Raw genomic sequence first — 12,166 nt, forward strand, 5'->3', positions numbered from 1 at the left:
GACTCATTGGGCGAAAATTGTAGGGGCGAAATTGACAAGTGATATAGAGTTGATTTAATCTTCAGGGACCAAAGGAGTGGTCACTGGGAAGATATACGGGTGGGTGTTCTTAGGTTTAGTTGATTTGAGACGGACAAGTTTTTCATGGTTTGCTCTCTTGTTGTTGGGTTGTGCGCTACGAATTTGTAGTGGTCGCCAGGCTTCAAATGGTCCATATTCTTCATGATTTTGAAAACTTGAATCGCGTCTCCTCGTTTTTCTTCGCACTTGTAGAGTTGTCAGTCCGAGCTCTCCCAGTCGAGCCTAATAAGAGCCCGACAAGCCTTCTATTATTTTGATTGCTCGCCTCTGGATCTTCTCTAGAGCTTCGATCTCTTTGACCAGCCATGGATTCCATACTTGCACGCCAAATTCCAAGTGTGGCCTCGCAAAGTGTTTACAAAGATCGACGACAACCTGCCTTGATCTCACAGACAAAGACCTTTTTATTTGACCAAGGACACTGTTAGCTTTCTTGGCAATATTGCCTTTGTGCTTTGATGGTTTCAAATCGTCTAATATTACTATGACCAAATCTTTATGAGGGTGTGCATTTTCAATGCGAACGGAGTTGATTGTGTACGTTTGGCAAGGATTTCTTACTCCGAGATGCATTGTTTTTACACTTTTCTGGATTGAAGTTCATGGCGTTCTCCAAGGCCCAATTAGAAAGTTGGTCAACATCTGCTTGCAATGCATTGATATCAGCGACATTGTCAATAATTGGTCTTCCTATTTTTGTGTCATCCGCAAAAATGCTCAAGAAGGTTGCGTTTTGGACTCGAGTTGGAAGGTCTGAAACATATACCAGAAAAAGCAACGGCCCGATCACGCTCCCCTGCACGACCCCACTCCTTACCTCCTTCCACTCAGATGCTTGTCCATTCAAGACTAACCTTGAATCACAATTTGATCACAATTTATCAAACGATAACCAATGCAGTACTAGAAGAATCATTTTTTTTTCCTTTTTAAGCTGATAACTTTTGTCACAGACTTTTGACCGAGCTCAAAGTTGACCATTGCTTTCTTTGACAAACAAATTCCAACTCACGTAAGGGTAGAATCAGTTGATTTGTCAGGGAAAAGTTTCCGAATTTGTCCCACCAACTGTCTCAATCAAAAGATCCTTGTCGAACCTAAAACCAAATTCATTGATTTGCTAAAAGCGTCCTAAGTACTGGCACCAAGATCAAAAGGAGATTCAAATATATACCATGACATTTGTACAAGTTACATTGCTAGAGTCCAAAGACATTGGATCAAATCATCAACAGTTTGTTGTTTCATATTTGAAACATACAATTAAAGAAAAAGATGGAGAAAATTTAGTTTTTTAACGAGAAAAAAAAGAAGAAAAAGAAATGTTTCCTCTCTTGGGCCAAAGTCTAGAAGTCTAGAACCGCTACCCGAATGATCGCCAACCAAATTGAAAGATGCTGGATCTAGTCAATGTGTCTTTACGACGAACAAGAACAATCAACGAAGAATGGTGAATGACATGGTGTTAGAGGAGTAGCAGACAAAGACATGATGGGATAGACGTATATGGATGAGCAAATCATCTCTTCATATTTGCCATGAAAACATCCCTACCCGAGTGTGTCTCTAATCTCTCGGAACCAACCCTGTCCACTTTTCATGGTAGGCCGGGTCCTAATCCTAGGTTGCGTGTGTGTCTAAACTCACACTGGCGCCCGATTGTTTCCTTTAGTGTTGTTGCGGTCCTCATTTCCCGCCCGAAAAAAGTCCCGAGAGGAATTTTCAAGCCTTTTCCATTTCCAATCCTCCGATTATTTCCCCACGGATCATATCTTGAGAGCCAAAATGTCGTTGTGGGTGGATAAGCATCGTCCCAAGAAGCTCTCCAAGATGGATTATCACGCGGAGCTGTCGGATCACTTGACTCGCTTGGTGTCTTCGGGGGATTTCCCGCACTTGCTCATTCACGGCCCGAGTGGTGCGGGCAAGAAGACCCGTGTCATGGCCTTACTCCGAGAACTGTACGGGCATGGGGTGGATCGCCTGCGGATCGAACATCAGGGATTTGAGACGCCGTCCAAGAAAAAGATCGAGATCCTCACCATCGCCTCCAATTATCATATTGAGGTGAGTGCTTTGAGTCCGCCCGCAGCAGACCCCAAATGGAGCCCGGAGTTAGGAGGCATGCTTTTCAGACAAGTAAATGGTTGGTTTTAGGTTAACGCCAGCGACGTGGGAATCTACGACCGGATCGTGATTCAAGAGCTCATTAAGACCATGGCCTCGTCTCAACAACTCAATAGTGAAGGNGACCCCCGGAATCACCCGGAAAAGCAGAATAACCCGCCAATGGGGATCGCCCTAAAGATTGGACTAGAGCTTCCAGTTAAGAACTTCGAGAAATATGGCCTTAGGATTAAGGATGGCCGATGGCCTTGACATAGTCTTCAAAGAAGTCCTATCCAACCTCAAAAGCAAAGGCCCGGCACATCTAATAATGAAGCGGTTCCGTATGAAGTTATATCGTCCAAAGCTAATGTGGCTGACCGAGGATTCCAATTGTAACCAATTGGATCACGCTAATTCATGGGGCTAATTGGTTTGATCCCATTGAATGCTAATTTGGGATAAGATGCATGGTTCTGGCGGCTAAGCGAAATTCTCACTTTTGTTGCCAGTCCATGTCTGGAAGTCCATGGTCTAATTCAGGTAACCGTACCTGAGATACCTTTATGCACGGATCGGCGATTGAAAAGCCAACTTCGTCCCTCGGATGACTTAAAAGTAGCTTTATCAACTTGACTATTTGCTCTATGTTTCCATGATCCAATGTTGAACCCATTGTGTAGGTTGTGAACTTGCCCCACTAAATCAAACCTAAACCAGCCCGTAGAATGACCCTTCAACCCAGTTAGCATGTCGAAGTTCGACCAATAATGAATGATACATCGCGGCTTGAACTCGTGGTTCGTGTGTCCAGGAGGCATGCTTTTCAGTCAAGCAAATGGTTGTTTGTAGGTTAACGCCAGCGACGTGGGAATCTACGACCGGATCGTGATTCAAGAGCTCATTAAGACCATGGCCTCGTCTCAACAACTCAATAGTGAAGGTCAGCGTGACTTCAAAGTGGTAGTCCTGACCGAAGTTGATCGCCTCACCAAAGACGCTCAACACGCCCTGAGGCGGACCATGGAAAAATATATGGCCACGTGCCGGATTCTCCTAGTCACCAACTCCACGTCCAAGGTAACATTTTCAGGATGTTTTTGAATTTGTTGAATGAGTCTGGGGACAACTCTCTCTCTCTCTCTCGCTCAGCCAACCATCGAATGATTGGTGGCTCAGCAATGAAATGTTCCTGCTCTTTTATTACCGCTATTATTAATTCTTATCGCACTCTTCGGCCATTTAAGTTGTTAAAGCACCTCATGCGGTAATGTTAAACGTGGTTAGCCAATCAAGTGTATCGTAAAGGAAGAGAGGATGCGCTACCAATATAATATGGTTTATTAGGCTAACTTGTTCTGCTGAATATAACCATACCAGAGAGTGTAATGAAATTTTGATTTTAGGGATTTACTTGGAAATCCATCGCGAGTGCGATAACGTTTTCTTTAAGGTGATAGGAGGTACTATATATCAGTCTGAGATAATCACAATGAGATGGAGACATTTCGAGAAGTAAAATTGTGATCACTAGGATATTTAAATTTCAAATTTCATTGATGGATTATTTTAGGTGATTCCGGCCATCCGATCTCGATGCCTGAATATTCGAATCCCAGCCCCGTCCGTGAACGAAGTGATGCGTGTCCTCCAAACTGTGGCCAAGAAAGAAGGCTGCAATCTCCCGTCAGAATTGGCGCAGAAAATCTCGGAAAAGTCCCAACGCAATCTGAGGTAGGTGGTCCATTTTGAGCTTCTGGATGGACTTGACTGACATTGAAGTACGGTCGATCCCTTGTAGACGAGCTATCCTGCTCACCGAGGCCTGTAAGGTACAACAATACCCGTTTAAGAACGATCAGGATGTTATGGATTTGGATTGGGAAGTCTTTCTCAAGGACACGGCTCAACAAATCGTCCAAGAACAGAGTCCGAAGCGACTTCAAGAGGTTCGAGGTCGATTATACGAGCTTCTAACTCACTGCATTCCCCCGGATGTGATTTTCATGTAAGGAGGGACATTTGTAAGAGCTTGGGTTTCCTTCTCTCGTCGGATATCTCTACCATTAACCCCGCTTTATCCATTTGAATTAGTGGCCTCCACAAGGAACTGGTGAAAAACTGTGACGGCGAGCTTCGAACCGAGGTGACCCATTTGGCGTCCCAATACGAGCACCGACTGACCCAAGGCAACAAGAGCATTTACCATTTGGAGGCATTTGTGGCCAAGTTCATGTCCATCTACATGAAATTCGTCGAGGAGACCATGGGCGACTTTTAATTAAATTCAAACCAACACCAATTCCCTAAGCAAGCACTCAATTGTTGGAGGGTAAAGATGGGACCAAACTAAAACTTTATTATCTCTCATCAAGATTGGTGAGCATAGATCGAGATTAGCTGGGGGTTTCGTTTCTCTCTGAAGGAATCTTTTTTAGCTGCGGCGCGACACTTCGAATCTCACAATCAATTTACACACATTCACGCACCAATGCAATCAATCGAGATGCCAGTCCGATTCCACCTCGGATGGGTCACATTCACTACAATGCCAACTGTAGCCCATCACTTTGGGGCTTTTTCGGCAGGGCGGAATGAGACATGAAAAGTGGTAACACTTTTTGCATTCATCACAGCGAACCAGATTCGAATTGGTGCCGACTGTGTGGCACTTGTCACACAATGTCCGCAGATCCTGGTCTTTGGGTGCGGATCGCCGTTTCTGGCGTTTGCGAGGTGGACTCCCACTGGTGGGCGTGACCTCAACCGGTGAACCACCGCTGCTGCGACTCAGGGCCTCGTCGACCCCATTATTATATGGAATGGGGATGTTAGGTGTGGTAGTGGTGCTGGGGGTTGAGGTTGAGGAGGGATGCGCCGTCCCGTTGCTGGTGGTTGGGGCGAGGGCCGGGTTACTGGGTGTTTTGATCTTCAACTTGATGCTTTTGGGCTTGATCCGCACAGTGCAGCCGTTCTCGTCCTCGACCATCTCCAGGTCCTCCGATTCTTCACCGTCGGATGAGGCATCTTGCAGGTTTTGGAGCTGCTTCTTGCGCTCCTCTTTCTTCTTGCGTTTCTTCTCCTTCCGTTTCCGACGCTCTTCCCGTCGTTCTTCCTTCTCCTTCTTGCGTTGCTCCTTGGTCTTGGTGTTGGTTGGATTGATGACGCTGGCACTCTCAATGAGACTTTGACGGCGAGCCTCGCTTATAGCATCGTCCTCACTTTTCCCATTGGCATCTTCCCAAGACTTGAGTTGCTCCCAACCCGACTCCCAATCGCTGTTATCTCGAGAGGTCTTGGCCATGGCCTTGGCTGCGGCCTGACGCCGTTTCCTCTGTCCGTTACTGCCTAAATCGACATTCAGCACCTCCTCGTGGGCGGTGGCTCTATCACATTCGGAGCACTGCCACCCGTACAACTTGGATTTTTTCGGTATCCGCGTGAGCGGCGGAGTGAGACAGCCCATGTGATAGTTCAACTGACACGTGTCGCAATGGGCGAGCAGATGCTGGTCCCGGGTCATTTTGCACAGAGCACAGGTTTTCATGGAGATGGATTGGCCCCACACCGTGGCCTTGGCTTGCACATTGGGCGTGATAATCTCCACGGCCCGGATCAGCGGTTTCAATGCCACACAATCTGGAATATTGGCTCCCCCGGAAGGAGTGAGAACTGAGAGGGTATTGCGAAACATGTGGGCGAGTTCCCGAGCGCTCTCATTCTTCTCCCGAGATGTCTCGCTGTTCCGGTTCAAGAGCTCGTACTTGGGTCGGATGATGGTTTCTTCCTTTCGGAGTTGGGAATGCCGATGGATGTGTTCTGACAAATTTGATTTCAATTCTTCGATCCGCTTCTGACGATCTCCATAATAGGCCACGTATTCCACGGTCAAAGCGGGGGCCACGCCCCATTTCTTCTTGGACTCGCCCACACTAAGAACTTGCTGCTCGTGAAGCAATTGCCGACCTACACTCATGCCCTTGATCTCGCCCATACGCTGTATCTTGCGCACCGCAGACGCGCTGGTGGTGATCAGGCGTGCCATCTTCTGCGTCGGAACCCATGGCATGCGTTTGACGGTCTCATTCTGGAACTTGATCTGTTGTCGGGCGAGCTTCCGGAGAATGCGCTGATCCGGGGTTTCCGTGCTCAGGTCACGTTTCCCGTCTACCGCCGGCAAAGGATTGTTCATGTGTCGAGCGACCGTGAGCACGTTGCGCTTCTTGGTCTCGATGAGCAACGTGAGGTAGGCGTGTTTCCGTCGGCGAATCACGGTCTTGTCCGTATGGACGCGACAATGAGCCAAATAGGGGTCAGACTCGCCGTAAGCGGGCTCCTGGAGGAGGCCGTGAATTTGAGCGCACATCACGTGGAAATATGATTTGCACATGCCGGCGTCACACGCGATGGTCACGCCAGTCTTGGCCATGCGAGGCTCTTCACACAGGGAACACGGCCTCCGACCCCAATTGGCGTAGTTCATTTCGAATATGGTGATGCAGGTCAGACGATCGGGCAGCCCAAAGGCCACTCCGGGCATGTACAAGGCGCACACCAGGTGAACCCACCGTCCCACGTCCGTCTCCTTGAAGATGCCTCCCTCACATGGACAGAGATCACAGTTGGGAGCGATTTTGAGTCCGGCGTGACACGGCTCGCAAAACCACGGCTCGGTGCTCGCCTCCGAGACCGTGGAAGCGATGGAACCACTCTCCATGATCCCGTAGCATCCCTCATGCACAGAAATGCCACAACCGTCGCACTCGACAATCTCATTGGCATCGCTGCTCGATTGACCCAAACACACGCCGCAAATCAAAACCGGCGGTTTCTCCACTGCTTCAGCCTTGACTTTGGCGGCGAGGGCGAGTAGATCCTTCGTGTTGAGCTCTTGCTTGAGATTGTCCAGTTCGTTATTGTCCTCATCGTCGTCGGATTCGACTTCACTGCTGGAACTGGAGGAAGAGTCGTCGCCCGAGCTGTCATCGCGATCTTTGTCCTTGTGCTTTTCTTCATCGATTTGAAATTCGGAGTCGTCCGAGCTCTCATCACCGGCTAATTGATCCTCAAGTAAAGCGATGTCTTGAGAGGGTTTGACTTGTCTTTTGCCGGGATCGCGATTTCGGAATAGAAACTCCATGGTGTATTTCGATCACTGAAATGAAACAGAAAAATCGTAATAGGTAGCTCATTGGCTAGTATGGCCACTCATATGGTAGAGGAATGTGCTTGGTCGTAGGTTTGAATCCCGGCAATGGACATCAAGGGGTGCCATTCCATTTCTACCAATCAATTCAAAACACGTGTAGAACAAAAAATACCACCCTTCACCATCACTAAGATTTTGTTCCACAGCAGACACTGGTAGGAAGCAATATACCAGAGCCATGAGCCATAAGTTTTTAAGGAGCTGAAAGTGAGAAGAGCCCTTCTGAAAGGCTCCGAATATAGGCCTGATTCCGTTTCTGAGGCAACCCTGAGCATGTTTTCATCCGAGTCTCAACCAATCAGCTGTGTTCCAACCTTACAAGGACGGATGCATCACAGGGTCAAACAACTCATTGCTAAAGAAGGCGTTTACTTACATGCGGATGACTGAGATTATGAGGCGACTAAGTCTGGCGATGGCGTGTTAAGTTCCGGCAAATTTCCTCGCCTAGCCTCTCTTCTCACTGAGTAAAAAGCCTAACGGAGCGCGGAGAGAACGAGGCAAGGAGGAAAGGAGCCTCCTTTACTACCACATTCTCTTCGGTAGGAAGTCTCCCCACAGAAATCAGCGTTCAGTCATGCCATAAAACAACCATGTGTGGTGAGCCAAAGTAAGAATGAGATGTTTTGAATTTATTTATCATAACCGAATAAAAGTAGTCATTCAACTAATGCCATTTTTAAGTCACCAGATATTATCATCAGCGAATGTTTCTGAGTTAAAATGCACCTCGACAAGACCAATGTTGTAATGTTACGTACATCACTTTTTGGTTTCAATTCACGAATTTCACTTTATCCAATCTAATATTCCACCCTCAAAGATTTGCCAAAGCATGAATCCAAATTATTGCGATTTCGATCTTTTTAAAAATTAGATAATCATTCCTTGGTGGATTTTAAACATCCTGCCGTCTGCAACCAGATTTCGCCAAAATGTTGCCGCTAAAAAGCAAAAATGGAAGGAAATGGTGTAAGACCCTCTTTTTTAGCAGCCCTGAAAAGGACCGCAGTTTAGCGGCCTATCCCCGGTTTGACTGGAACGGAAGGGAGGCAGGGTTCGAACCCTGGCCTCGAAAGGAGAACAACGTCAGCTGAAAGTTTGCAGCTGATGCCCCTACTGGCAGCGGGAAGCTAACTTTGATTCGGCTAAAATGGCAGGATGATAATGACATTGACTTAGATATGAGATAGATTGGAAAAGAAATTGGAACATGACCTTGTTGGCAGATAGAATGGTCCTCAATAGCTAATAAAAACCAGATATTTTTATTCAAAGTTAAAAATGTTTGATTAAAATCTTGTGGAATAAATGGAAACTTTAAGTGAATTGCATTTTAAGAATCCCATGCTATAAAGTCTTCTGTTCATCAATTTTTCTTAGCTCACAAAATAGAAATGTTGCTCTTGGATAAATTTTGATATTTGAAAAAAAGGCAAGAAAAGGTATGCCACATGACGATCCATGAACTCTGCCTTTACATTCCACGAGCATCATGCGTCGTTCCTCTCTTCGGAATTTCTTCCTGATTTCATGGGGCTAATCATGTCTGAAAAGAGGGGTTAAAATCAATTTATCCAATCAAGACAATATTTGAAATCTCGATCAAAAAACTTTTCCCTTTTTCCCGAATGGGGTCATGCTCACAAGTCTAATGGCGAGGTAGAGCCCTTACTTTGCCACCTCCATGGTTGTGCTTAATTTCCCACTTGAAACAATGTATAATATATATCATGTATATGATATATCAATGTATAACAATGTATTTCTCGAAATCGACATCTCAGTCGTTCGAAAAGCTGGATGAATTTGCGATCTTGCACAATTTCTCCCAGCATGTTGGTGAAGCCACCAGAGCGAATAACGTTCTGGATTTGGTCTTTTCCAATGACCCTGATCTGGTCCAGTATGTCCATGTGACACCTAGTAATCTGTCAGATCATCATGTTCTTGAGATAGGGTCGACCATTACTCAGAAGCCGGCGTGATCTAGAGTAAAACCGGTCAAAAAGGTCGGTCTTGTTAAGTTCAAGTTCAAACATGAACATTGGCCATTGATTATAGAAAGACTTAAAAAACTGGACCTGGTTTCAATTCTGAAACAAGAATCGTCCATAGATGCAGCCACTGACGAACTAGTTTCAGTTTTTGAAGAAGTTTGCTCCAATCTAACAATATATACCTGAATGTGTTCCGAAAGGTGGGGCACGGACTAAAATTCCAAAATATATGAAGACTTTGTTCAATTGGGAGATGCAAACTAGCAAAAAGGCAGGCTGAAGAGCACTTTAAATCCAGTCATTGTGGGTAGTCTCCAAAACAAGTTGGACGTAGTTCTGGGTAAGATTAAGCCCTCCATCGAATATGACCAGTTACAAACTGAGAGTAAGGTGGTTCAGGAAGTCAGGTCGAATCCGAAGGCTTTTTCCTCTTATGCGAACTCTAAGAGAACGATGAAGCACCATATTGGGCCTTTTGAGGTTGATGGGGCAGCCATTAGTAATGTAGAGGCTATGGCTGACTTGCTTGGAGATCAGTTCTCTAGTGTGTTTTCAACCCACTGAGTTCAGAAGCAACAGCTCATTGCTCTGAAGATGAGTCTGTTGAGATTGACAAGGTCGGTCTAGTTGACTGTTTAGATGATCTTGTAGTCACAGGTCAAGATGCATTAGAGGCCATCAATGACTTGCGGTTTTCAAGTTCTCCTGATCCTGATGGCGTGACATCTCAGTTTCTTATGAGATGCTCACTAGTTCTTGCTCCTGTTTTCTCGTACTTGATGCGTTGCATCTTGGATCAGGGCAAGTTTCCATCTCACTAAAGTTAGCTCACGTTGTTCCAATTTTTAAAGGTGGAGATAAGTCGGTCCCCACTAACTAGAGTCTGATTTCTCTCACTCCGCATATTGCGAAGGTGTTTGAGAAGATCATGAAGTCCAAACTTGTTGAGTTTCTTGAAGTCAAAGAAGTCCCTCCTCCCAGCCAGCACGGGTTCCGAGCACATTTTAGCACGGTTACTCAACTGATTGAGCATTTAGAGCAGGTCATTGAGGGACTGGAAAGGCACGAGTCAGTTGATAAAGTAGATCATGGCCTTTTGTTAAATAGACTTCGTGACGTTGGGATCCAAGGCGAGGTTCTCAATTGGATAAGAAGTTTCATTCATGATAGGAAGCTAATTGTTAAGGTTGAGGGATCCCTTAGTGACATACATGATGTCATGTCAGGTGTTCCCCAGGGTTCGATCTTAGGGCCCCTCTTTTTTATATTATTCGTTGCCCCGCTTCAAAAGCTTAGTATTTCTGCCAGTCTCTCTTCTTATTCTGACGATTCAATGTTAGTTTCTGGTAGGTATGGCCAAGATTGCACTAGCCTTGTAAAGGACCTAGATATAATCTACTCGTGGTTAACTGAGAGTAATATGGCCCTGAACGGAATGAAATTCCGCTCAATGACGTTTGGGTCAACTCCTTTGAATACTCCAGTCGTAGATAATGGAGGTACTGATATTGAGCAGGTCTCATCAATGAAAGATTTAGGTGTAGTCCTCCAAAATAATGGAAAGTTCGATGAGCACATCCAGTTGAAGGTGGGTAAAGCTTTTCAAATGTGTGGTTGGATATATCGCACGTTTAAGACCAGAGATGGCATCACGATGCTAACTCTGTACAAGTCGATTGTTTAGCTACATCTTGAATATGCTTCACCCACTGGGGCCCCAAAGAGTTGAGCAGGTTTGCAAAAGGTCAAACAAGTCCAAAGATGTTTCACTAGGAACATCACAGGAACGAGGGAGCTCTCGTGTTGGGAGAGACTAAGGACCCTGGATTCAGAGACGCGCGAGGTTTGACAAGTGGCTCCACTTCAAAAATGTAAACAATCAGTAAAACTAAAAAGTTTCCAAACAGATTTTAAGCTGATGCGCTGTATAAGAAAGAGCTATATCATGAAAAGGATCATTGAATAGTTTCTTCAAGGCCAGTGCCAAATTTTACTTGGAGACAAGCTGATTCATGGATATGGCATTTTAGATTGTTATTACTATTTTGTTACTTTCTAAATCCTTTCTGAACCCATTTTTTCATAAGATTAGATTGCTATAATATTTCATTAGATTATTTAGATTAACATTATCACTTGTGTGCTTCCTGAGTCTATCAAGAAACAAGTCCCTTCATACTTAACAATGTAATTTGTGGAATATGTTATTACTTTCTTTTTTGAAGTGCTTTAGTCTAACTGAGACTTACAGCATGAGAAAGATCAGTGTGTCAACCACATTTTATTGAGTAATAACACACTTGTATCATTGTAATGACAAAAACAATCTTAACCCTGTGGAATGAGTTGGTTCAAGCCATGAAGGATCAAATTTGTCATGAATCATTCAAATCTTTGCCCTAATATGCGATGCAAACATGCGACCTAATTTTTGGAGGCAACTGACTCCCTGTCAGGAAGGTTTCCAAACAAGGCCCATGTTCGTTGACAATTGGCAGCCAATCAGATCGGTCAAATTTGATGCCGAATATTCAACCTCGCGTATCTATGCCTAGAGCATCTATAGGCGTATAGAGACTAAAAGAGTTGGGACTGTACAGCGCAAAGAGAAGGTGCGAAAGGTATCTGATACTGTACGTCTTCAAAAACATCCATGAGCTTTGTCCCAACCCAGGATTTAGGGTCAATTGTAGTGACCGTAGAGGCTTAATGTGCGTTTTGAGAGCACCTTCAAGCCCTCGAGAATCCAGGCTAGTTCGAACAATGAAGT

The 12,166-nt window shown here is 45.3% G+C and overlaps 2 protein-coding genes across 2 annotated transcripts; one reads left to right on the forward strand and one right to left on the reverse strand.

The window, feature by feature from the left end:
• The first annotated feature begins 1,604 nt into the window (after positions 1-1,604).
• On the forward strand, positions 1,605-4,489 carry LOC131883992 (replication factor C subunit 3-like). Its single transcript, XM_059231610.1, has 6 exons — positions 1,605-1,683; positions 1,754-2,148; positions 3,040-3,267; positions 3,761-3,921; positions 3,989-4,195; positions 4,282-4,489. Exons 1-6 carry the CDS (start codon positions 1,620-1,622, stop codon positions 4,466-4,468), a joined length of 1,242 nt encoding a protein of 413 aa, XP_059087593.1. The 5' UTR covers positions 1,605-1,619; the 3' UTR covers positions 4,469-4,489.
• A 37-nt stretch (positions 4,490-4,526) lies between these two features.
• Positions 4,527-7,983, reverse strand: LOC131883985 (PHD finger protein 14-like). Its single transcript, XM_059231601.1, has 2 exons — positions 7,773-7,983; positions 4,527-7,342 (listed from the first exon to the last, which is right to left on the reverse strand). The coding sequence occupies exon 2, from the start codon at positions 7,325-7,327 to the stop codon at positions 4,685-4,687; it is 2,643 nt and encodes an 880-aa protein (XP_059087584.1). The 5' UTR covers positions 7,328-7,342; positions 7,773-7,983; the 3' UTR covers positions 4,527-4,684.
• Positions 7,984-12,166: the final 4,183 nt, after the last annotated feature.

Source organism: Tigriopus californicus, chromosome 7 (assembly GCF_007210705.1).
Source record: "Tigriopus californicus strain San Diego chromosome 7, Tcal_SD_v2.1, whole genome shotgun sequence".
Lineage (NCBI taxonomy): Eukaryota > Metazoa > Arthropoda > Copepoda > Harpacticoida > Harpacticidae > Tigriopus > Tigriopus californicus.

What these genes read in the sequence shown, in the direction of transcription:
- LOC131883985 (XM_059231601.1), bottom strand. Translation starts at nt 7,327, where the DNA reads ATGGAGTTTCTATTCCGAAATCGCGATCCCGGCAAAAGACAAGTCAAA.
- LOC131883992 (XM_059231610.1), top strand. Translation starts at nt 1,620, where the DNA reads ATGAAAACATCCCTACCCGAGTGTGTCTCTAATCTCTCGGAACCAACC. An exon ending in CCTCCAATTATCATATTGAG is followed by an intron (nt 2,149 to 3,039) that starts GTGAGTGCTTTG and finishes GGTTGTTTGTAG; the next exon opens with GTTAACGCCAGCGACGTGGG. An exon ending in TCACCAACTCCACGTCCAAG is followed by an intron (nt 3,268 to 3,760) that starts GTAACATTTTCA and finishes GGATTATTTTAG; the next exon opens with GTGATTCCGGCCATCCGATC.